We start from the raw sequence: 22,307 nt of genomic DNA, 5'->3' as shown, positions 1-22,307 counted from the left end.
TCGGTTTAGAGCGATTTCCTTCCTTCCCTATCTTAGTTATTTAAGGTAGTTCCTCCGCCCCTCCTAGCAGTTAGCGGCGGGCGGAGGCCAATGGCACCGGAGCAAGTGGCTCCGGACTCCAGTGCTACAAAGGAAGCGCAACGTGATGTCCCTATGGGTGAGGACGGCGATCCTCGGAGAGCAGCGAAAAAGTTCAAGTCGATGAAGAGAACTTTTGCCGCGACGGTGAGTTCATCACCCCTCCCTTGTTGAAGAAGAACCACCTCAGCCCGATGAGCATGACTGGGAGTTCGAAGACCCCGAAATCAAGTTGGACACCAAGATGGATGATCAGGAGACAACGGATGGTAGACCTAGAGTCAAAATCCCGAAAGCTCTCCGTCAAGAACTGTGTAAAGAATGGCGTCTAGCGCTGATCCTCAAATACTTGGAGAAAAACATTAACTTTAATGTTCTCAACCAGAGGTTGTCCAACCTGTGGCGTTTACAGGGTAAGTTCAACCTTATTGACATTGGGTATGGTTGTTTCGTCGTTCGCTTTGATAATCGCAAAGACTACCTGCATGCATTGCTGGATGGTCTATGGAGATCTTTGACAATTATCTTGTCGCCCAACGTTGGGAACCGGAGATCAAACCTCGGACGGCCAAGCTCTCTAAGATGGCAGTTTGGGTCAGACTTTCGGGTCTCTTTGTCGAATACTTTCGGGACGACGTTGTTAAATTGATCTTGGAAAACATAGGCAAACCCCTGAAACTAGATCGCACGACGGCGGCGAGAGAAAAAAGGAGATTTACGAGGGCTGCTGTAGAGATTAACTTGAGTAAGCCCTTGGTTACAGAGGTGTGGGTTCGGAACGAAGTTCAAATGGTCGAATACGAAGGTATTCATGTGGTATGCTTTGGTTGCAGGGTGGTCGGTCACAAAGAGCAAGAATGCCCGCTCACAAAGCCGGCACCGACTGAAACCTCGAACATTGATTCCAACGTGGTGCCGCCTACTGACCCGGTTCCTCCCTAAGAAGCGGGGAAAGAAACTCCCCCCGTGGTAGCAGCGAATGCGCCAAGGGGATATGGTCCCTGGATGCTTGTGACACGTAAATCGAATCCAATACCAAATAACAGGAACCATAAGCAGGGGAATAAAGCTAGGGACTCCTCACGTCGCAATACCAACCAGTTTGAGATCCTGACCAACAAAGAGAGGAGTCAAGTGCATACTCAAAAGCCTAAAGGCAAGGGCAAACCGGCTGGGGAACGCCGTGACGGTTCCAAAGGTAAGGCGCCTGTTTCTACGAACCAGTCTCACGACCCCCCCAAGGCGTCAGAATGCTCCGGCACCCCACCATGTGAATTGAGGTAACTCCACGCCGAGTGCGAGGGGGAGGGGAAGCAGGTCGGCAACGTCGCGTGGCACTAGGAGGGGGTCTAGTCGAGGTGGCGTTACATGGTTTTCTTTTTCTCCTAGCAGCGGGGGAAACAGTAATCAGCAGACTGGTACTCCTATTTTTCAGTTTGGTAGTTCTGCGCCGGACTCATCCGGGCATGGGGCGGCTGGTCCGTCTTCTTTTGCTGCTGCTTGTTCGAAGGGTTTCTCGCTTGGGGATGGCGCTGATCAATTTTCCCCTCCCCATGCGGTTTCCTCATGAAGTGTATTTCTTGGAATTGTAGGGGTATCGCTAACGCTCGGGTGAGGAGGTTTGTCAAAGACCTTCTCTCCTCGACCAAAGTTGATGCTCTTTGCCTCCTTGAAATTCGCTCTCCAAAAGCGGAGAGGATGGTTGCTATGGCCGTTGCTCATGGCTATACCAATCACTTTATGGTTAATCCTTTAGGTTTTGCTGACAGCCTCCTCCTATTTTGGAAACACGGTCAGATTGACCTGGAGGTGGTTGATCACAATTCTCAAGCCATTCACACGAGAGTGAAAAATCGGCTTAATGTCTATTTTATTACTTTTGCTTATGTGCGGCCTAACCCCATTTCTAAGACCAAGTTTTGTGATTTTTGTAAATCCATCTCTAGCTCCATGCAGGGGGCCTGGATTGTCCTGGGTGACCTGAACGACATTGCGGCTGAACATGAGCAGTGGGAGAGTTCTTTGGTCAATAGTGCGATACTCCAAAAATTTGTGAATTCTTATAGTGATTGTAGCCTAATTGATTCGGGCTCTTCAGGCCCGAATTTCACTTGGTGTCGCCTTGCGGGTAGAAGAGTGGTCTAAAGGAGGAGGCTCGATAGAGCTCTTTGGAACGTTAATGCCCAACTTGCCTTTCCTGAGGCAAAAACTGTTGTTCTTCCCCGCCTTTGCTCGGACCACAATCCGATCCTCTTCATTGAGAAGGCCGGACCGCCCCTGGATCGTCAAAATCGCCCATTTTGTTTTGAAGCGGAATGGTTACAAAAGGGCCGACTATAGAAATATTTGGAAAGGGGCAGCTAGTGGGTTGAACTCAAGTATGGTTGATATTATTTCCCTGGTGACTAGTAAGAGCATCCTGTGGAACCGGACGGCGTTCGGTAACATTTTCAGACGAAAGCGGCGCCTAGAAGCGAGAATTTATGGTATCCAGTGCGATAGGAACTACAATTCTTCTAGAGACCTTCAAAGACTGGAGGGGAGTCTTCTTAATGACCTCAATAAAGTTTTGGATCAAGAGGAGGCTTTTTGGTTTCAGAAATCGAGAATGGACTGGGTTAAAGATGACCCGGTTCTATCACAACTCTGCCTTGATAAGGAAAAATAAGAACCGTGTTCGTTTTCTCAAAATTCAGGGAAATTGGACGGATGAGCCTACTTTGTTAACTAGTCACATTATTACTGAGTATTTTTCTTCTCTTTTTCATAGGGCTAGTTAAGAGGACGTTGATCTTGCGAGGTCAATCCCCATCACGCATAAAATCCCTCAAGGCCAAGCAGAAAGTCTTCTTCGCAGAGTCCCTCTAGAGGAAGTCAAAAGAGCGGTTTTTGGAATAAAAAAGTTTGGCAGTCCGGGTCCTGATGGAATCTCGGCGGCCTTCTATCAGGAGTACTGGGAGGATATTGGGTTGGCCATGACCGATATGGTGAACCAGGCGCTCATTAGGGGAGATACTCATAAGTCTCAGCTCCAAGCCCTTATGACCCTCATCCCAAAGAAAGAGGTCCCAGAATCGGCGGCGGACTTCAGACCAATTTCGCTCCTCAATGTAGCGTTTAAGGTGATATCTAAGGTCCTTGTCAACAGGCTTAGACCGATCATGTGCAATCTTATTGACCCCCACCAAAATAGTTTCCTCCCGGGGCGCTCCACAATGGATAACGTGATCCTTACCCAAGAAGTGGTCCATACCATGAACAATAAGAGGAGAAGAAAAAAGTTTATGATTGTCAAAGTGGATCTCCTGAAAGCTTATGATAGCGTCTCTTAGACCTTCCTTGAAAAGACTTTGGAGGATTTTGGCTTCCAACAACGTCTTATTTATCTCCTTTTGTACTCTCTCTGGGAGAGTAATATCTCGATTCTTTGAAATGGGGCCTGATTACCGGCCTTTAACCCCGGTCGTGGGCTTGTGGCCTTCGCCAGGGTGACCCGCTGGCTCCTTATCTCTTTAACTTAGTCATGGAAAGGCTGTCTCATGACATTCAGCACAAGGTGGATGCAGGTTTATGGAGGCCGGTTCACGTTTCAAGAGGAGGGAACGGGATTTCTCACCTCTTTTTTGCAGACGACCTCATGCTCTTTGGGGAGGCAATAGTTCATCAGGCGCAGATCATGATGGAGTACTTAAATAATTTCAGCAAGGCGTCTGGACTCAAGGTAAACCTATCTAAATCTAGTATTTTTTATTCCCCTAACACCAATGTAGGGCTTAGAAGCGACATAGGGAGGACCATAGAAATTCCAGTGACCCCCAACCTTGGCACTTATCTTGGGATCCCCATGCTTAATGAGCGGATCTCCAAAAACACCTTCACTGCGGTCATTGATAAGATGCAGTAGAAACTTGCTACCTAGAAAGCTAGTTCGCTCTTGATGGCAGGGAGGTGCATCCTTGTTCAATCATCCCTCGCAACCGTTCCCACCTACGCCATGCAGTCAATGGCGTTGCCGATTAGCAATTTAGCACATGCAAGGAGGTGGACAGAGTCTGCAAAAATTTTCTTTGGGGGCATGCATGCAGACAACACAAGAAAGATGCACATGGTGAAATGGTCAGAGATTTGTACTCCACGTGAATGGGGTGGCCTAGGCCTAAGGAGAGCTCGGGATTTCAATCTTGCTTTCCTTACAAAACTTGCCGGTCAGGTGTTCGAAAACCAGGATAAAACTGTGGATTAAAATCCTACGTGACAAGTATGTTAAAAACTCCGACTTCCTTTAGCTCCCGGTAGGCTCAAATAACTCGTGGGGATGGAGGAGTATCTTGAAAGGGAGAAATTTTTTAACAGAAGGTCTGAGATGGTTAGTCGGTAAGGGAATACAATCAACTTCTAGAATGATTGTTGGGCGGGTGACAAACCCCTATCAATCTACGCCACTGGAGATAATCCTTCCACGTCAGGAGCCATTAGGGTGTGTGACTTCCTTACGGATCAACGATGCTGGGACAAGACGAAGCTGGAGCAAGCACTCCCACCGGCCACGGTGAACGCGGTTCGCGCGATTCCAGTTTCCAGCAACCCCGACCAGGAGGATCGACTAACCTAGCCTCACTCCAACTCAGGTAAGGTAACGGTTTCATCTGCTTACTTTCGTATTGAAGGTAAGGAGGATGATGGTCAGTTTTACGCCTAGGTCTGGCAAACCACTTGCTTGGAGAAAATCAAATTATTCATGTGGAAAATCATGAAGAACGGGTTGCTCGTCAACATGGAACGCAAGCATCGGGGATTAATTGCGGATGCGACTTGTCCAATTTGCGGAGAGGAAGACGAAACGTTGGATCATGTTTTTAGACGTTGCGAGGTGGCAGCATCCTGCTGGGAGCTGGCTTCTCCCCCAACTTCCTTCAGAACCAGTAGCCATTGGACTCTCACGAGGTGGATGGATCTGGCATGCTCGACTCATTAGCTCGGTACTACTTCGCTCAGTTGGGGCATACTGTTTCCCAATATCTTATGGAGTATTTGGAGAGCGAGGAATGATTTTATTTTCAACTCTACTCAAATCTCGCTGGAAGGCGTCCTGCGTAGAGCGCACAAGGCGGCAACTGAAGCCCGCGACCACCTTCTCAAACGCAACGGGCCGTTAATTGCCTACCAACGATGGGTTTCATGGACACCCCCTGATCTTGGGGTGGTCAAGCTGAATACGGATGGCGCTCAGAAGGCTTCATTTGGCCTCGCTAGCGCCGTTGGGCTTTTACGTGATCATACTGGTTCCTGGGTGACTGGCTTCGTTTCTAATATTGGTAATACCAGCAGCTTCATGGCGGAGCTTTGGGGTCTTCGGGAGGGCTTTGCCATTGTAAAATCCCGAGGATTCACTAGAATTATTGCTGAGACGGACTCTGAAACCGTGGTGAACCTCCTAGCTAAGGGTGCCGATTCTCCGCCAACCTCAAACTTGCTAGCTATGGACTGCCATCTTCTCAGGTCTCATTTCCAAGAGTTCAAGATTGTTCATATCTTCAGGGAAGGAAACCAATGTGCGGATTTCCTTGTCAATCTGGGGCAGAACTTTCCTTGGGGCATGTCAATTCTCGAGAACCCTCCAGATGACCTGCACAGCCACTTACTTCGTGACGCATCAAACCAGGCGACGAATAGACGTCGCTAATCTCCCGGGACCTTACGGTCCCTCCCAATCACCAAAAAAAAAAATCACAAAATATAAATGATCCAAACCATATTTTCAATTGCACTATATAGTATTTGATATTATAATTTATATAATTATATCGATCCAAATATTTTTTAAAATATTATAATAAATACATTCCGTGCATCGAACAAGTGAAAATACTTGTTAAATTTAATATTATAAAATTAATTTTTTTTTTGTCAAATCTCATTAATTGAATCGTACATAAAATATAACGAATGGGACTATAAGAACTGCCTCGCGTATCGACACGCCTATACTTGGATCACCGGATACTCGGTCCGACTTGTTGGCTAGCGGTCTAACAAAGCTCGAAGTCTGAAACCCTAATCTATTCTGCTCACACTTATGGCTCTCTTTCCCTCCGGAGAGTCAAAACTTTGATTGCAAATCTTACATTCAATTCTTCTTCGCGAGTACAACCTTTTGTCAGCTGGCCTTCATCGAAGTCCGGATTCCTGTGGTTAAACTGAATTTTTAGCCCCAAAACAATGGTATTTCTTCTCATCCATTCTGTCTTCCATATACTACAATCAGTGGCGTAAAATTTTGGTTTGCTTGCAAGCTAATTTTTCTGTCTGAATCGTAATTAGTAAATTGCTTAAAGCCCGAAACTGAGTTGGGTCGTTAATTGTTTGTCGGAAAAGCTGTCGGGCAAATTGTCCCAACTATATGGATACTATGTAGTAGAAACTGAACTCATTTCGTGATATTTCAGAATCTTTTGATAGCCAATTACCTAGTAGGGGTTATATGAACTTAATAGGGCTGCTACTGACCACAAAGATGCTACTTTTATTATTATATTACCTTGCATGTTGCACATCATTCATTATGAATCAATATTTCCTTGGGCACATTCAAAGTGCCATTATTCTCTTGAAAGTTGATTTCCTTGTTCTAGCAGCTATTTGAGGGGCATATGTTGTTATCTGATCATGTCTGTAATCTGCTTTGATTCGTTTGAATCTTAAATTGTTAAGGTAACTCAGTACTCTTACCTATTCTGTTTGCAGAGTGGTAGGGGAGGAAGGGATCGTCCTCGGAGGGACTATCCTCCTAGAGACTATCCTCCAAGGTCAGAGGACAGAAGCCATCATAAAAGGAGCAACCCTCCTTCAAGGCATCTTTGGATAGGAAACCTCTCTCACAGTTTAACTGAAAGTACTTTCACTAATCATCTCCTGCGTTTTGGGGAGCTTGACAGTGTTGCATTTCAGCCTGGTCGCAGCTATGCCTTTGTTAATTTTAAACATGAGGAGGGAGCCTTTGCTGCTATGAAACAACTCCAAGGTTTTGTTATTGCTGGAAATTCGCTTAGAATTGAGTTTGCAAAGGCGGTTAGTCTTGTCATCCTCTGCCTGTTTTCCTTTTTGAATGTATATATAATATTGTTGGCAAGATTTCAGATTTCCTTGACTTTTGCCTAAAAAATTAATTCAAGATGCATTTTACCCCCTTAAAATTGGTCTGTTAAATAATTTTGAAACTTAGGAGAAACCAGCATAGGAGGCACTGTAAGTTGTTCTGGTTGAGGATTGCCTCATTTTAGTCAATTGCATCACCATGCTCCATACACAATGATTCGCCCTACCTTCCACTTAGTAGCAGGGCTTCATCCTCAAATAATATTGAAACTGCTGTAAGTTTTTCAAGTTGAAGAGCTACTCAATTTAAATAGTGCATTACCATGGTCCATTGACCACAATGTGCTTTGCCTTCCACCACATACAGCTACTTCAATCGATGTCTGTTACTTCATGATGATATGGTTCTCAGCCACATGCCATCTCTTGGTGTTATGAAATATGCTATTGCCTATCCATTACCGCACACATTCTATATTGGGGAAAATTACATTATATTAATGACAAAAGCAGTTCACTAAACAGGTTGTTCTTTGTCTTTCCATCACCAACTCTCATGGCTATAAAATCCAAATTCATGCAAACTTTGCTTTTATATCTTGGAAATAACCTGTAGCATGCACTAAATTGCTTCTGAAAGTTGACCTTTCCTTGGACAAAGTTTTCATATTCCCATAAATATCACTGAATTGTTTTTTGATGCAATTTTCCTTTTAAATAATTGAATGTACCCTCAGTTGAAGATGTTAATCAAGTAAATTAATTTAGTGCTGTGACATTCGTTTTATCACTTTTAGGCTGCAAAGATTTTAATCTTCAAGTAACTTGCTAGTCTAACTTAATTTGCAGAATCATAATTGTCTATATGACTTGGCAATTAAGTTTCATTGCATATCAATTTGATCAATAATCCATAGTAAGAAGGATTTTTAAATTTCTACTGGATGTGAATTGTGAGCTCTACATAACTGTGTATGCTGCAATGTATTCCTGCTTCACAGCCTGGAAAGCTACCGTCTTTCATTCATAAGTCTGATAAAGTACTTACTATGTGGAAAGAACTTATTAATAGCTTGCTGGAAACATTAATGTGTTTAAGATCTCCTTTTGCACAAGAAAATGGGAGAAGAAGTGGCTTCTTTTGTTGCCATCAAGTTTGAAATTCATGCTCTTTGAGCCCACACATATAACACATCAGCTTGTGATCCCATCAGATGATCAGATACAAGAAAACAAAATATCAACTGCCTGCATTCACTATACATCAGATAATTCAACTCCACCAAGTTGCAATGTCTATGTGCTAGACTTCTGCATATATGGAAAGGATCAAGATCATTGACATCCTGATGTGCATAATCGTTTATATAGTATTTCCAACTTCAAGTGGTATCTCGGATGCCACTATCACTATGCAGTGTCTTAGCCTCTCACTGTATACAGTGTTGTACACAACAACCATGTTTAAGCACTAGTCAATTGTGCCGATTGAGGCAGATAATTAGATGACATTCTCAAAAAGTTATATTTGAGGGGTAATTTAGCCAGTTGATATGATTATTTACCCTAGAGTAAAGATAATTGGATTGCCTATTTCCTCTAAGATTCATATGATCTGCTTCTTACACATCATACTTCTAACAGAAAACCAAGGTGATTGGTTATTGTTGTGCACAGCTGTGCAGGATAATGGTTTAGATTATTTTAGTTGAATCCTGAATTTTCCATTTAGGTTATTTTAGCTAAATCCAGAATCTGCTGAACCTGAATTTCTCAGACATCACAGTGCACTAGTTCTTTGTAATGTTCTGTTATAAACTTGAATTACTATATAGGAACTAGGAAGAAGAACTCATGTCATCAAGAATCCTGTTTTAGCCCTCCCTTCCCCTCAAGAAATGAATGCAAAAAGAAAGGGAGAAGTTGACAAGCAGAAAAGCATTAACATATATCTGCCAATTTATGCCATATGATTAATTTATGAATAGACTTGCAACTTAATTATGGACCATTACTAATTGATGAGATGAATTACTACTGGAAGTCTGGAAAACTTAGTACAGAGCTTTTATCCCAAGTAGATGTTAATCAAGCAGGTCTAGATTCAAGCTCTTCCAACTGAGTTCACGTTGCAAGGAAGCCAATCCTCATTGACTGGTCCTCATGATATTTAGTCATTGAAGCTATAATATGCAAGTGATTTGTAGTGTGTGAAAAGTTAACCCCACTGAAAGTGTGAAACTCAGTGAAATTGAAACTTCACTTTAAGTAAGCAATCCATGGATTCCATGCTCAAGATAGGATTGGTTATCCCTGATATACCACATCTTGTATCCCATCCTATTATTTTTAAACACATCAACAATGCTGTTGCTTGGATGGCTAGATAAGAATCATAAGATCTTAGGTGTATGGTACCAGTAGGCAGTAACCAGAATGTAATTTATTGAAGGTTGATTTTCTGACATGTTGCCAGTCAGCCAATGTTAAGAGTTGTCTTATACACTTGGTAAATGCCCATTGTTGATCACATAGCATCCAAGTCAGTGAGTGATCAAATACAGAACCATCTACCCATGGAATCCCAGTCACTGAGGCATCAAATACAGAACCATTTATTGCAAAAGCACAATTACTTTCATACAAGAAGACAATAGAGCCAGGGAATAGGACTTTCTCACAGTGGTATAGGTCAAGCAATAAGCCTAAGAACAGATGCCATCAAATTTTTTTTCCTCCCTCGTGACAAATCAATCTGCTTCGGTGCATTACTGCATTTGTCCTAGAGACATTCAGCATATTAGTTTGTAATATCAAACTCATATAGGTTTTTTGCTAGGATACTGTGGTTTTAATGTCCCTTTCCTATCAAAACCTAATTCGAACTTTTTTGCTCTGCTTTTCACAGTTAAACAATGTGTTTACCCCAGAAATTTGATGAAGCCTCCTTTTGATATAATCTTATGATTCCAAATCTACTTTTATCTATTATACCTCAAGTTCTCAACTTAATGGAGCTTGGAACTATTGCTAATTTGAGCATACTGGAAAGCAGATTCTGCTGCCGGCTCAAGCATTTCTTCCACTATTTCCATTACAGCAGAGTTTTTGTGTCTGTACTATTACATTGTTATTTGACAAAACTTCATTTTATGTTCTCCTGATTGAGGGTTATTTTTGATTTATTGCTTCAAGCTATATTTCTAGTAGAAATAACTTCAGTTCTTCTGATTGGCATTTGTCCGCTCCTAAATATTTCTGAAAACAAGTTTAACAGCATGGTTGTGATCCTACTTGAGCAAAATATTACATTATGTATTACATGACATTAATACCAAGAAATACGTCTACCATTTTTCTCTATAGATGGATGATTGTCTTTTGTCTCAATTGTGATGTGTGTTTAAAGATTTTTGCATAGAAAAGTTTGGAAATTTTACTTTTCTCATTCTTCTCCTTGCTCTTCTCAGCTATGTGGTTTCTTGATTCTTTGTTGTGTTTGCATGCCTTGTTTGATGATTTGAGTGACAGGTGACATATGGTAAGAAAAAAACATGGTGTAGAACTGTAGATGGTCATAATCTTATTTTGCTAGTCTTGGTTGGTAATAGGGAAGAATACTGCAACAATATATTTTAACTTGCTTCTTGGTTGTATGTATCCTTCACATGCATTCAGGCTTCTATCTTTGCATTGTACTAGAGATTTTTTATTTTATTATTTCTCATACGAATTATCTGTACAATTGTTCATTTGTTCCCTTTTTATGTTGTGCCTCTTTTACACCGACTCATCAACTTCTGATTATGTCATGATGGTAAAACTTATTTGCCACTTCCACTTTTTAGTTTGTTGAGAAATGTTATTGGAGTCAGATCCTTCAATTAATTGGTTTCTTATAACAGGAAAAATCATCACCACTACCTCGAGGTGAGGAATATTTACTACACCGAGATGAACGCCCTTCAGTTAGGGGCTCCCCACTTTCACAAAGGGAGTCAAGAACACGCTACTCTAGTCTTGACCCACCATATTTGGACAAACTAGACAAACCAAAGGCAAGTGATAGAAGTGCAGAACCCAGTCCAGTCTTATGGATAGGGTTTCCTTCTCAACTGAAAGTGGACGAGTTTATTCTAAGAAAGGCTTTTTCACCATTTGGAGAGATAGATAGGATTACTGCATTTCCTGGACGTACTTATGCATTTGTGCGATTCAAAAATGTATCAGCAGCTTGCAGGGCAAAAGAAACTCTGCAGGGAAAATTATTTGGAAACCCTCGTGTAAATATTTGTTTTGCCAGAAGTGAATCTGGTACCTCCAACCGGGATAGGAGCTCAATGAATTCTCCACCATCCCCTCATTTCAGGACACATGAGCACCAAGGGTTTTCTGAGAACTTTCGGCAGGATAGGAACTTTGGTAATGTCACTGGAGATCATGACCTGAGATCTCCTCGTTATTACCCAGACATGGAGTCTAGTGATCCTCATCTGGCTAATTATGGTAGAAAGGAAAACTTATGGGCTGGTGAGGATGGTGCATTTGAGCAGAGGAGATACTCAGCTCTGGGCTCTGAACTAGGGCCACCAGGACATGCATATGAACTCCAAAGTCCTCCAAGGAAAAGACTTCAAGATTTCCATGATTTTTCTCCTCCCCAGTTCCCTCGCCGAGATACATTCTATGATGATCAATGGGACTTGCCAGAGGATGCCTTGCTCTTTCATGAAGCAAAGAAGCTGAAGCCAAGCTCCTATCACCCTGACAATGAGCTTCCAGAATATCCTTTGTCTGATTCAGGACGGTCCAAGCAGAGGATCTACCATGATTATCCACAAATTGAAATCCTTGATAAAAATTTTGATTCTAGGCCTGTTGATTACAGAAAAATTCCTGACCGCCCAGGTTCATCAAACCTTCCTTATGGTGATGAGAATGATAGGAGGAATGCATCTCTTGAAGGTTTTCAGAGGAGTTCACGTCCTTTGGCAACAAATTCTGAGCGCAGAAGATTAACTCCAGAAGCACGCCCATCATCTGTGAATAAAGAGTGGAAATGGGAAGGTACTATAGCTAAGGGAGGAACTCCTGTGTGTCGTGCTCGTTGCTTTCCCGTTGGACAACCTCTGGACATGAATTTGTAAGTAATAGTGTAATAACTAATTCCCTTTCAATGGTGTCCTCTAATTTTAAGGAGTGTGTACAAGGATATTTATATGGAGTAATAAAAAGTACTTGATACACTCTAAAGATAGTTAACCAATTTACCATACAATTTTGGAAGAATTGGGTTGACATAAGTTGTACAAAGATTGATATTCCTGTAGCTGTAGTTAAAGAAATTGCAAATATATCTGTGTTTTGCTTGTTATTAAACAGCTTGTGGAATTCTGCAGGCCTGAATACTTGGATTGCACAGCAAGGACTAGTTTAGATATGCTTGCAAACCATTACTACCAGGCCACTGGCTCTTGGGTTGTTTTCTTTGCTCCGGCAAACGATCCAGACATTTCATTTTACAATGAATTTATGAATTATCTTGGGGAAAAGCAGCGAGCAGCCGTTGCTAAATTGGATGATTGTACTACTTTGTTTCTTGTACCTCCTTCAGAGTTCTCAGAGAAAGTGTTGAAAGTACCAGGAAAACTGAGCATGTCAGGTCTTATTTTGAGGTTAGATCCTTCTGGTTTCGGTTATGATGAACTGCATGGTGGACTCGAGAAGCAAGACACCAATCTTCCTCCATTTCAGGGGATGGCATCGTATGCAAATCCAGCATCGCCAACTGGGCGTTTTCCGCCAGCATCATCTGGGCCTTATCCATCAGGTCCATCTTACCCAAGCATGGAGAGGGCTGTAACTAGGAATTCACCATTTGTTAATGCTGTTGGAGCTTCACCCGCTTCATTTTCTGGTTCGTCTCATCCCAATGGTAAATTTCCAGACCCCAGTAATGCAAATGGACATGAATATAGGTTCCATCAGCGGAACCATGAAATGCAGAATCTGAATTCCAGCACACCGAATATTGCTTCACAACCATCCTATAACTCGATCAATTCCATCATCACTCAAGAGTATGATTTGGCTGTGCCCAGGACAGGACAAGAAAGTTCAAATGTTCTCAAGTCTTCCATTCCTTCAGCAACCGCAATGACACTTCAACCAGAACAACTGGCACAATTGACCTCGTCTCTTCTTGGTCAACAGACTCAACCGATGGTTGCAGCGAGGGGTGAAGACTTTAGGCAGCCGGGTGCCATGCCCCAGTCTGAAAACGCATACAGGCCTATGCAGAATTATGTGCCACCAAACAATCATATACCCGAGTTTCCATCATCACAATTTGCTCAAGTACAGCTACAGCCTCAACAACAGATGACCTCAATGCCTCCTGTTCAGCCCGGTGCTCAATCTAACCCGCCAATGCAAAGTTCTGGACAAGACAACTCAGACCCCGAGACACGCCTGCAAGCAACATTACAGTTGGCTGCAGCTCTTCTTAAACAAATTCAACAGGGTAAAGGGAACTGAGAAGTGATTTGTTGTCTTAACTTGTGTCCTCCCCAATTGTGTTATGTACCTTAAAATGAAGAGAGTTTTCTATGCCTGCATAACTTTTCCAGTCATATTGTTTGTATCACTTTCTATGTGAGTAGTAGACTCTTAAAAGTTACACTCTTCGTACTGCAGTTCAGAAATGAAAATTTTACTTTTCAAGCTTGTTTAGTAGTATCTCATCTTTGTCACATTATTTGAATTGAGAACAAAATACTGAATCAAAGAATTATTTATTACCTTAACTTTATTAAGTAAAGTTTACAAAAGAATATGCATTTTAGGTACAAAACAATATATGGACAGCACAAAAAGCAAGCAGCCATGCAATGCATGTTTGCTTAGAAATACAAGTAGTTTGATGAGTCTGGGCCATTAGTTGTGTCTCTGGAAAGAATAGATCGAGCTTCAACTATTGAGCGAGGGGGCTCGAGATCTTTCTCTTGAAGAGCATTTCCTTGCAATCGCTGCATCTGGGATGCAAAAATGTCGTCCAAAATCTGCAAAACAAATATCCTATTTTTAGAAAACCAATTGCTTGCTTTGACAAGTTTCTGTTGATATATCTATAGGTTTTTCACTCAAATTTCATACCCCAAGAGCATGATATGATCCATTATACCAGACTCGATTTTCTTTTCTGCCCTCCAGAAATTTCAATACAATCTGGTGAAAAATGAAGGTTTAGTAGTTAGTACACATCAGAACTAAGAAGAATAGCCATAGTTGCATGGACTTAAGTTGGTTAGTACTAACCTGTCCCATTTTGTCCCAGAATCCCCGGCAGATTGCAATGAATATTCGGCTTGTAAACACCTCCTGCAAGTTGCATATGGAATCCGAGAGCTGTGTGCTTAACATTTGCATTCTTTCACGGATTTCAGCCTCTCCATCGGCTTCTTTAGTCTCCTCTAGGATCCTTTGCAACCGTGTGCTCCTGTTGGCTTGCATCTGGAAAAACGAAATCATTCTTATGTTAAAGTTTTAACTGCAGCATTTGGGATTCATAGGGCTTCAAGTATCTGTTGCAAAAATTGGGTGTTTACATTGCTAGCAAGCTTGACAACAATTGCCTGCACGTAATTTTTGTATTTAGTTCTCAGCAAAACAGTAATTCCATTCAGCTGCTCCCCAAATGTTGTTTTCCTGTCTCCATTGCCAGGCAGGTAGGATGCCCATGACTTCAGAATTTCTTCAACTTGACAGTGGAGAACATCCAGAATTCTCTTCATAGTATTCAGGAAAGTCCCCAGCTGGGCATATGATGATCAAACATAGAAAAAATGTCACTTATTTGATCTTTTCTTGTTGAAAACAACTGTGTGTCTCACTCAGCATTCAACATACCTGATTTGGGATGCAATATAGAGTAGTTGACTGCCTTCTTGCTAATTTCTGAACTTGCATGCCAAGCCTTTTGGGAACACTATCCTTCAAGGGAGTCAATATATCACTATACTGTTTTTCCAGTGCTTTTATAATCGCTCTCTCGACATTTGCAACCGCCTGTAAATATAGGCTAGCAAACATTAGCCACTTAAAGTTTTAGAATATCAGCATAAGACATGTAATTGTTGCTGAATCACACTCGAACGTACATTCTCCAAGACCAGCGTATACTGAGGCCACCGATGAATCACTACTTCATACTCGAGTAACATTTGTTTGACTTTCTCAAACATTTCTTCAGCAAATGGTGAGGTTGAATAATTTGTAATTACTCCACACCATGGCACCTGAAAAATGGTTCTATTGTAAGAGAGGATGCAACTTATAATTAAATCTGTAACTCATGGTGATGCTTGATAAAGAGATATTTACCTTCTCTGCCTTGCAGAGTTCGAGTAAATTAAGTTGCATGTCCTCCACCCAAACCATTATATAATTGTGGTACAAGCTTCTTGAGTCTACCCCACCTTGCACCATGCTGAAAATATGAAAAACGAGGGCAAAATAAGAGTATTGAAATGTTTTTCTAAAGCTGCAAAAATTACATGTTTACAGTTTTTTTGACCCACAAGAATCACAAATATTCATAACTGCAAAAATAAAAAAGTTTTTCTTTGAGAAAGAAAGAATGAGAGAGTTTAGCTCATTAACCTGATCTTCCATAACTCTAGATTCCTCTCAAAATCGGCAGTTGCTACCAGAAGCTCATTTACATGTGGCATGGGACTTGATGGAGGGCAAGCAGCAAGAAAAGCTCTAAGTCTCTTACACAACTCAGTGCTGTAGACTGATGTCGTGATGCTTGAGAGGTCAATTGAACTGAAAGAATTAAGGAGACAATTTCATCTTTTAGTGAATCAGCTTTTATAATGCAATTATACTGAAATTTGAATACTGACTGCACCATTATAGTTGTTATAGTTTAAGTTTCCCAAGGCATTTACAAGACTTCATAAAAAAGATGCCTGCATTATTAAAATTTTTTTTGATTAGTTTATGTTTACTTTACCTTGGTAGTATGTCCTGATTGTGAATTTTGATATCTGCCTGGATTTCATTGCTTATGTTGATGCAGAGGTTCTTCATCTTAGCATATGCCGTTGAGATAGTTACTGAATCCATAACGAAACCTTCTGAACTTGTTGACAAAAACTCGTCAGTTTCCACCATGTGCTTTCTACACCTCTTTGCAGCTGCTGTCTGTTGTTAAAGCATAATTTAATTAGAATTGTGAGTAATGAACCATCAATGATGCAATAGACTGCACCCACCTGTAAATAGTTTTTGAGGATTGTCTGAGAGTCTTGGGCAAGAATATCATGAAGAAGCGTGTAAACATGCACTGCAGAAGCAAGTGCTGGTGCTGCGGTTTCTGGTATGGGAGCTGAGATGTCTGCCAACCCAGTAGGAGAATTTTCATCTAATGATTTGTAGTTCTCAAACACGTCTGCCAATAGACTCTCTACACGTGTTTCACAATCCAGCAATATGGTTTTCTGAAAGAAAAAAAAATAATGAAAGGTAATTTGAAAGCAGAATAGCCAAACAAGTTTCCTCATTGTATTATGAAAAGCTGCAGCAGTAGTGGATGCAGAAAAAGCGGCCAAAGGAGCATACCTCTTGTCTCGTTAAACTTTTTTCACTTCTGGCCTTTATGACTGGCACAAGTAACTCATGCACGAGCTCTAGACAGTCTTTTGTTGGAGTGGCAATATCCATGACATGCGAAAGATATCTGTGCAGTAACAGTTGTTAAAGCAATGTTTCAAGTGATAAGTAGTTGGATGTGCATATTTGATATGTTGGTTGGTACCTCAGTTTAGTATATGAATCCGAGACTCCGTAATAATCTGAGAATTCAGCCAGCAACCATTTCCAGGGTTCGTCTATCCCCAAGTTTCGTGCAGAAAATTGTTGAGCACGCATTGCAGCCTCGAGCAACAGATCATACGCAAGAGTCTCCACAATAGGTCCACTCTGCCACATATCAGAATTAATCACATTTAGTTTGAACAATGCAGTTTCAATGCTTGCTTTGAAGTAACAACTCAAAAAGAATCAGTGTGGAGGTCATTTATGATACTTTTTTATGTTGAGTAATTGCCTAAACAAAAACCAAGCTACAATTGAACTAAAAGTAGACAACAAAAGTGATTGTTCCAACTGGAGCAGAATACATATGATAAAAGGTTCAGTGTGCAAATACAAACCTTTAGATGTGTCATCTCATCACTTGTGAAAGTACTATTGATATAAAGCTGGACCTTCCCGACACACTCATGATCTTCGAGGTAAATTGGCCACCACCGGAGCTTATCATTCTGTAAAGTGATGTAATGGCATGATCAACATTCATATTGGAAACAGTAAGTGGTTGGTACAATTTCGCAAATTAGTGGTTGGAACGGGACATACAAGGTTATCAAGCGTGGATGAAATTGGAATTGTAGCTTGACCAAGAATGTTTTTCTTAGAATCCTGGACTTCAACCAAAAGGGCATCACCTTGATTCTCGGGAAAACTGCAATCATTATTACATCATGTGTTAGATTACAAGTTTGTTTTTCCACAATGTCATTTGGCTGAAAACTGTTTTTCTTCTTGGTAAGGTGAAACAGTTGAAAAGTAAAATATACTTTTTCAGCAATGCACAAGCTACTAAAGATCAATGATAACAGAAGAGATGGGAAGTTTCAAGAAAATTTGCACTGTCAAAATAAGTTGACAACTCACAAGTCATGGTAGTCACCAGTTCCTGGCCTCAAGGAAACAGCAGAACCTGGATCAACTTGAGTATCTTCCGTTGCACTTCTCAAGAGAACCAAGCACGAAAGTGAATCTGAGCAAAAGATAGCAAGAAGCCCATAGTTAGGCTACCATGTAAAGCCCCCAGAAGCATTTTATAAGATAATCATTCATATAGAGAGAACTAATATTCTTTTCAGTTGAGTCAGACAATCAGCTATAAGGGGAGGATAATGAAAGCCAATTCCTTTCAGAGCATTTAAGATTTCATAAGAGATAGTTTGTCCACTGTAAAAACGTTTAATGACTTCATTTTGCAAACCTATTGTTTAGCACCTTAAAAGCCTTCAATGACTTATTATAGCCTTATAGGTTGAGGTTACAGACCTTCAGACGCCAACACAAGTGAATGAAGTTTGAGCGAGCTGATTCGGTTCTTCACTACCGATGAAACATGCCGGACATAGTCTGCACCCACTTGCATGTAAATTGCTCCCCTAAGTGAATTTGCGCTCTTAAGCTTCCTCCGTGGTAAGACTCTGAGTTTTCTAACTGCCATCATTTGATGATTTGTAAATTATAATGGAGTGTTAACAAAAATGTTCAACTTGAAAATATGAATGTGACACCATTCAATCAAAATGTATAGTCAGTCTAATATCATTTAGTAAAAATTAAAAAAGCAATTGATGCGACTTGAGAAGGAACCATAAAAACAGTTAGTGATGAAACCTGTGCTACATACAACATTTAGAGTTAATGCTAAACATAATAAAAATTTGTTGTGTTTATATACATAAGAGTATATCAGCCTTTTAAACATGCTTGTGAAGTTCTTATAACCAACTAACATCCATTTAGAATGACAAGCAAGTGCAATCGAAAGAATAAATTGGATCAAATCTGATTATTGAGTTTGACTTCTACCTTCCACGCGCATCTTTCCAACTGCCTTTCTTACTTTCATGGGCAGTGCTTGTTCTGTAGTTTTGTTGATCCTTTCTGTTGATTGAACATGCCGTGGTTGCAACAAAAGTTTGTGTAGTCTAGAAAGTGTTAAGGAAAGAATAAACATAAGAAACAGAAATGAAACTGAAAATGTATATAGATTACACTGTGTGAAAGTAGACTTCATAAGACAGCATAGAAGGGTACCCACCCAAAGGCACTTCGAAGTAGCTTGCATTCATCACGTAAAAATTCAGGTGCTTCCGTGCAACCTCTTGCCCATGAATTTAGGCATAGTCGAATGCAAGCATCGTAAGCTAGGAGCACTTGCCATGCATTTTGACCGCTGTTGTCAGGGAAACGTAAATTGTCAAATTCTACAATGTTTTACAATATATACTTGAATTTGAAGTTGAAGTCTTGAAGATGATAAGCTACTCAAAAAAGTACTAAGAACTGCAAGGGACCTAAACTGCGACGTTTGCAATTCATATGAACTGTATGGTAATTGACAATTACAGAATCTACCTTCAATACATAAAACATGAAAAAACTACTACTGCAATTGATATTTACATGACATCAGGTAACGATTATGTTACTAATTAGATATGCATGGAACAAACAACAACAACAACTCTATAACTAATTTATTTTTGAAGGAGCTGGTCCTAGAATAGAAGGCTGTTTTGTTAAGTCAAAAAAATGCACCAATTAAGAGGGTTCCTTATATACATAAGGTTCATGAAAGAAACTTATTCCTAGGCATAAGAACTTACTTACTCAATGTAACTTGAAGGGAATTGCGAAATTTAGCATTTCAAGAAATAATTTAGGCAAATAAATATCATCTTCTACCAAAAAGTTAATGTTCCTAAAAATGATTCCTAATACCTTACAAGAGATAAACACACACACACATGTATGATGTATGATGAATAGAACCTGGTGTCATAATGTAGTGAATGTTCGACTGCGTTAGCTTGCTGGAAACAGGCCTTTGGTTCCATCTCCCCTATATTTGCTTTATCTTGCCTGCACCCAAAAATCTGTTAGTGTCTACTGAACCTTCCTCACATACACACACACAGAGGGAGGGAGGGAGAAAAAGATCAAAAATTTAAAATAAGAAAGAAAAAGCACACAAGCACACTCTCAACTGCAATGATGATGATAATTATCATATCATACCCTTGGAAAGTTGCAGAATTTATTCTCTCTGACAAGACTTGTTTACTTCCACTGAACGCCTGCATAGTTATCCCGTCATCATTCAACGTATTTATTTCATCAGTAACATGCTCAATTCCAGCCATTCTCCCAGATGCCTCTGCAACTTCAGAGTGATGTTCTTCTGTTCCAATATCTACAATAATGGGAGGGGCACTGGGGGTCCCCAACTCATCAACCAGCTTGCCAATCGGTGTAGCCTGCAATAATAACCAAGATAAGCCTGTCTTATTAAAAGAAAAGATTCAACAATAACTACTCAAACAGGAAAATTGTTACTCCCTCTTCCATTTTTTGAGTCTGTGTGATAGAGACTTGATTGAAGTTATTTTGAATTCAAATTTTTGTAATATTGAGTTTAGTATTAGTATATAAAATTTATATATTTAGAAACTACATTAGAATTGATTTGACTCGTGAATAGTAAAACGGGAGGAAGAGTATGTAAATTGTTTCTTACATAGGCACTATGCGGTTGGACTTTTCCTCGAAGCTGACAATTCGAAAGGGAACCAGAAGCAAGACTCGTCGCACTTCCCAGAAACATTGAATCACCATCAATAAATCTCTTAGTATTCCCGGGCACTTCAATCCGAAGATTCTCCTTGGAAAGCCCTCTAATCAGCGTAGGCCTAAGGCCCAATCCTGGATTCGAATTCATTTTGGACTTCAAGTTAAAAATCTCTTCATCAGAGTAGTGCAAATGAAGCTCATCTGGGGCCGAAGCCACGCTCTCGCTATCGTTATCATCACCATCATAATCGTCCTCGTCCTCATACTCATCTTCGTTGCTGTCCGTGCTTAGAGCGACAGTATTGTGAGCACCCAAAAGTCCAGAGTGGAACTTCAAGGGCGGCAAAACATGTGAACTACTATTACTGTACGCTAAAGGGGACCTCGGAATTGCGTACTTTTCGCCAAGTTTATCAGTTAACGGGGATCTGCTCTGAGATTTTTTTACATCAGAGCCCTGCAGCAGCAAATATAATAAAGTTCCAAAGTTTAATGCCAAAATTGAAAAATGAAAGGGGAAAATAATGTTGCAATGTAACAGAATTTTGAAGAAAATGGATGAATTTGATAAATGTGAGAATGAGGTAAGACCTGTTTGATCCAGCTGATTGCAGACTCATCCAATCCTTCAGTGAACATCATTTCTAAACTGGGTATTTTCTTCGCAAACTCACAAACACAGAGAGAGAGAGAGGTGTGAAAAAGTTTGAGAGTGGGAGCGGGGAAGAAAAGAGCAGTGGAGCTGAGAGACAGAGGCCAGCTGGTCTTAGCTCTCTCGCCAACGGCTAGTTTGAAATTTGGGAGAATTTTTATTTATTTTTAAACGTCAAACTTTATTTATTTGGAGATTTGCGAAAAAGCATTATAGCGGCTGTCCCTGCCCACATTACTATTTACTAGCCACATTAAAAGTGCCTAAAAACCCCACTCTTCTTTCACAATTTCGCAATATTGCCATTTTCTGTTTTCAGGTTGCTACTTGCTCAAAACTTTATATTATTATTATTATCACTTGTTACCTAAAAATTCAATGCAAAGTGCGTTGGAAAAGGATAATACTTTAATTAACTTTCATTTCAAAGGTTGAATCCCCAACCTTAAAGATCTCTACACTTTGGCTCAGCTGAACACAAAAACTCCTCTTCATTTTAAGACGAGACTTGATCTGGTCTTTTTTTTTTCTCAAATTTCACCTAACTTCACTGGATAGAAAACTGAAAATTATTCTTTTTTCTGTGTTTTTACACTATTCTTCTTTAATCTAAACTAGAATTAGCTCAATAATGGACGAGGGCATATTATTATATATTTGTAATTAACATATTCTGTTAATAATTTATGTATCTACAGTTAACATACTCTATTAATAATTTATGTGTCTGTAATTAATATGTAAATATACCAACTACATTTTTTAACCAGGATCCACAATGCAAGATAAACAATGGTAAATAATATAACTGTAGAGATATATATACGAAGAACTTAAAACAGTTCTTTCTCAAAGAAATATAAAGCCAGAGCAAAGAATAAAATAATAACATTGATACGAAAATAATCATTAATCAACACACCTCATAAAACACTTCCCCAAACATCTACTTCTTTATGAACAGTTCAGTTCGACCAAGGCAGGCAGGCAGGCAGACAGAATAAGGGGGGGGGGGGGGGGGGGGGGGAATAAAAAA

The 22,307-nt window shown here is 40.4% G+C and overlaps 2 protein-coding genes across 2 annotated transcripts; one reads left to right on the top strand and one right to left on the bottom strand.

Annotated features, from left to right (window-relative positions):
* The first annotated feature begins 6,081 nt into the window (after positions 1-6,081).
* On the top strand, positions 6,082-13,899 carry LOC116014912 (flowering time control protein FPA). The gene is made up of 4 exons (XM_031254874.1): positions 6,082-6,300; positions 6,823-7,146; positions 11,079-12,316; positions 12,573-13,899. The coding sequence occupies exons 1-4, from the start codon at positions 6,298-6,300 to the stop codon at positions 13,708-13,710; spliced, it is 2,703 nt and encodes a 900-aa protein (XP_031110734.1). The 5' UTR covers positions 6,082-6,297; the 3' UTR covers positions 13,711-13,899.
* A 52-nt stretch (positions 13,900-13,951) lies between these two features.
* LOC116014903 lies at positions 13,952-21,337 on the bottom strand. Its single transcript, XM_031254863.1, has 22 exons — positions 21,211-21,337; positions 20,567-21,076; positions 20,068-20,306; positions 19,822-19,911; positions 19,088-19,222; positions 18,856-18,974; positions 18,316-18,480; positions 17,917-18,022; positions 17,599-17,704; positions 17,394-17,504; positions 16,997-17,160; positions 16,801-16,918; positions 16,455-16,679; positions 16,193-16,383; positions 15,835-16,002; positions 15,556-15,661; positions 15,333-15,470; positions 15,082-15,240; positions 14,781-14,987; positions 14,491-14,685; positions 14,329-14,400; positions 13,952-14,234 (listed from the first exon to the last, which is right to left on the bottom strand). The coding sequence occupies exons 1-22, from the start codon at positions 21,259-21,261 to the stop codon at positions 14,076-14,078; spliced, it is 3,534 nt and encodes a 1,177-aa protein (XP_031110723.1). The 5' UTR covers positions 21,262-21,337; the 3' UTR covers positions 13,952-14,075.
* Positions 21,338-22,307: the final 970 nt, after the last annotated feature.

The sequence above is a fragment of the Ipomoea triloba genome, chromosome 1 (assembly GCF_003576645.1).
Source record: "Ipomoea triloba cultivar NCNSP0323 chromosome 1, ASM357664v1".
Taxonomy (NCBI): Eukaryota; Viridiplantae; Streptophyta; class Magnoliopsida; order Solanales; family Convolvulaceae; genus Ipomoea; species Ipomoea triloba.
This window is presented reverse-complemented; position numbering and strand designations above follow the sequence as displayed.